Genomic DNA, 3,085 nt, shown 5'->3' on the forward strand with positions numbered 1-3,085 from the left:
ATGGAAAGACTCAACCAAACCAGTAGTGTCTCTGAATTCATCCTCCTGGGACTCTCCTCCCGGCCTGAGGACCAGAAGCCACTCTTCATCCTCTTCCTCATCATATATCTGGTCACCATAACAGGGAACCTGCTCATCATCCTGGCCATCTGCTCTGACCCCCAACTGCACACCCCTATGTATTTCTTTTTGAGTTTCCTGTCTTTCACTGACATTTGCTTCACCACAACCATTGTCCCCAGGATGCTGGTGAACTTTCTGTCACACAAGACCATCTCCTATGCTGGGTGCCTTACCCAGATGTATTTTATATATGCCTTGGGCAACACTGACAGTTGGCTTCTAGTAGTCATGGCCTTTGACCGCTATGTGGCCATCTGTGACCCCTTCCACTATGTCACCATCATGAGTCACCGCCGCTGTGTCCTGCTGGTGGCTTTCTCCTGCTCATTGCCTCACTTCCACTCTCTCCTACACACACTTCTACTGAATCACCTCACCTTCTGTGACTCCAATATCATCCATCATTTTCTCTGTGACCTCAGCCCTCTGATGAAATTATCCTGCTCCTCCACATTTGTCAATGAAATTGTGTTAATGACAGAGGCATCTGCCTTTTTGGTGACTCCTTTTCTATGCATTGCTTTTTCTTACATACGAATCCTCATCACGGTTCTCAAAATTCCCTCAGCTGCTGGGAAACACAAAGCCTTCTCCACCTGTGGGTCTCACCTTACAGTGGTAACACTATTTTATGGAAGCATCTTCTATGTCTATTTACAGCCTGTGTCCACCTACACTGTCAGGGACCACGTGGCAACAATTGTCTACACAGTTCTCTCCTCCATGCTCAATCCTTTTATCTACAGCCTAAGAAACAAAGACCTGAAACAGGGTCTGAGGAAGCTGGTGGGCAGGAGGAAACCTCAGGCAGCACCCCCTTGATGAAAACACAAGGGAATCTTCCCCATTTGAATCTGGTTTCTACTGGGTCTTGGTGAACAAGCAAGCTCTTGGAGGTTAACATTTTTAACCCATGTGAGAATAGGCATTGTGGTCAATTACATCCATTGATGAAGACCCTTTATTTGACTTTGCTTCTGCTTAAATCATGATGTTCTTCCCCACTGTTTCTCCTCTTTCCTATGAAGATTCATTACTTTGCATCTTCCAGATGAGATGCTTTAAACCAATCTTTTTCACACAGATATTTCCTGAACAAATTTCTCATTTCAAGACTTATCCTCCAAAATCCTTCACATTTCAGTATATTGCTACAAATAATTACTTAATTTGTAGCTGTTGGATGCCTGTGCAAACATTTGAAAGGGGGGACAGAAGGAGAGGAGGAGGAGAAAGAGTACATTTTAGCTAACTTTCACTTTGAATATTTTTATAACTCCTCATTTTTCTCATTCAAAAATGTTTTCTTGTTTAAAAGTTCAGTTTTCACTTTTTCTCCTCCTAGTTTTTCTGTTCCCCCCTTATCATATTGCTATGACTTTATTTCTTTTCAATTTCATCATTTTTTAACCAAACAACTAAAAATTGCTAATGACCAGAAAGAATAAGAATCAAGAAATTATCCATACCACAGGTGGAATGCTGAAACCTTTCCTCCCTCCATCTATCACTAAATTATGTTTTAAAATATATAATTTAATACTTATTCTAGAAACTTCAAGTCTTAAGAATCTCACAGAAATATTGCCATAACCGTATGTTGAGTGTAGAGATTTTATTTGAGTGAATCTTAGTTTTTAATATAAAAATAGGCCAAAACATAAAATCTTATCAGTAGGAAATAAATCAATTATGATTAATTGCAGTATTGTTTTAAGATGTAAGGGCTGTAGTAGACGGAGAATGGGAGACATTTGTGTTTCAAAAAATAGTGTGCATACATAAAAAGCCAGGAGTCTGATCTTCAAAGCAGAAAGCTTTTCCACCCCATCACAATAAAAATAGTGCAAACTCCAAGTAGCAGACAGATTATATAGTGACTTATTTGGTAATTGCTGTTGTTCAGCCACTAAGTCATGTTCAACTCTGCCACTCCATGACCTGCAGCATGTCAGGCTTGCCTGTCCTTCACTGTCTTCTGGTGTTTGCTCAAATTCATGTCCATTGAGTAGGTGATGCCATCCAATCTTTTCTTCCTCTGTCTCCCCCTTCTCCTCCTGCCCTCCATCTTTCCCAACATCAGTTTTCTCCAGTGAGTCAGGTCTTCGCATCAGGTGACCAAAGTATTGGTGCTTCAGCTTCAGTATCAGTCCTTCCAATGAATATTCAGGACTGATTTCCTTTAGGATAGACTGGTTTGATCTCCTTGCTGTCCAAGGGACTCTCAAGAGTCTTCTCCAGCACCACAGTTGAAAAGCATCAATTCTTCAACAGAAATGGAGGAAAGCAGCAGCTCTGGAGAGTCTCATCTTGCTGCCTGCCTATAGAGGCGGTAGGGTTGAACCAGAGCTGATAATCCAGAGAAGTCCGGTTTGGGTTAGGACAGGTAGAAAGCAGAAAAAGTGCAAGAACTAAGGCAGGTGAAGAGAGATCACCTAATGAAAAATAAAGGCAGGAATGGGATTCAATATTCCTTTCTTAAGAAACTACCTCAAAGCAAGAGTTTAGTGTTCTTAACTGTTTATCTCATGTGTAGTGCTGAGTCATGGCCAATAATGTTCCAGAATTCGTTTTTCCATGAGACGAAGAATTGGACCAAACCTACATTAAAACAATTTTCTGAGACCTTTTATTTTGTTGTTGTTTGGTCGCTAAATCATTTCCCACTCTGAGACCCCATGGCCTGCAGCATGCCAGGCTTCTCTGTTCTTCACTGTTTCCTGGAGTTTGCTGAAATTCATGTCCATTGAGACCTTTTATATACAATTTATGTACAATTTAGAAAGACGATGTCAATGAGTTCCTTAAAGACCTGCCTAAACTATAGTAATTTGGGCTTATCACTTGAGTCACATATCATTACGGTTGCTGTTGCACTAGGAGGATGCCTGCCTTTGAACCTCTATAACACACTGTGACTGTCAGGTAGTAACTGCTACTTTATGTTTCTGTAGCCAGAATA

General features: G+C 40.9%; 1 protein-coding gene across 1 annotated transcript; it reads left to right on the plus strand.

Moving 5' to 3' along the window:
• Positions 1–945, plus strand: LOC113900864 (olfactory receptor 1L8-like). Its single transcript, XM_027554481.1, has one exon. The coding sequence runs from the start codon at positions 1–3 to the stop codon at positions 943–945; it is 945 nt and encodes a 314-aa protein (XP_027410282.1).
• Positions 946–3,085: the final 2,140 nt, after the last annotated feature.

This window comes from Bos indicus x Bos taurus, chromosome 11 (genome assembly GCF_003369695.1).
Source record: "Bos indicus x Bos taurus breed Angus x Brahman F1 hybrid chromosome 11, Bos_hybrid_MaternalHap_v2.0, whole genome shotgun sequence".
Lineage (NCBI taxonomy): Eukaryota > Metazoa > Chordata > Mammalia > Artiodactyla > Bovidae > Bos > Bos indicus x Bos taurus.

Coding starts and splice junctions, on each gene's coding strand:
- LOC113900864 (XM_027554481.1), top strand. CDS start 1: ATGGAAAGACTCAACCAAACCAGTAGTGTCTCTGAATTCATCCTCCTG.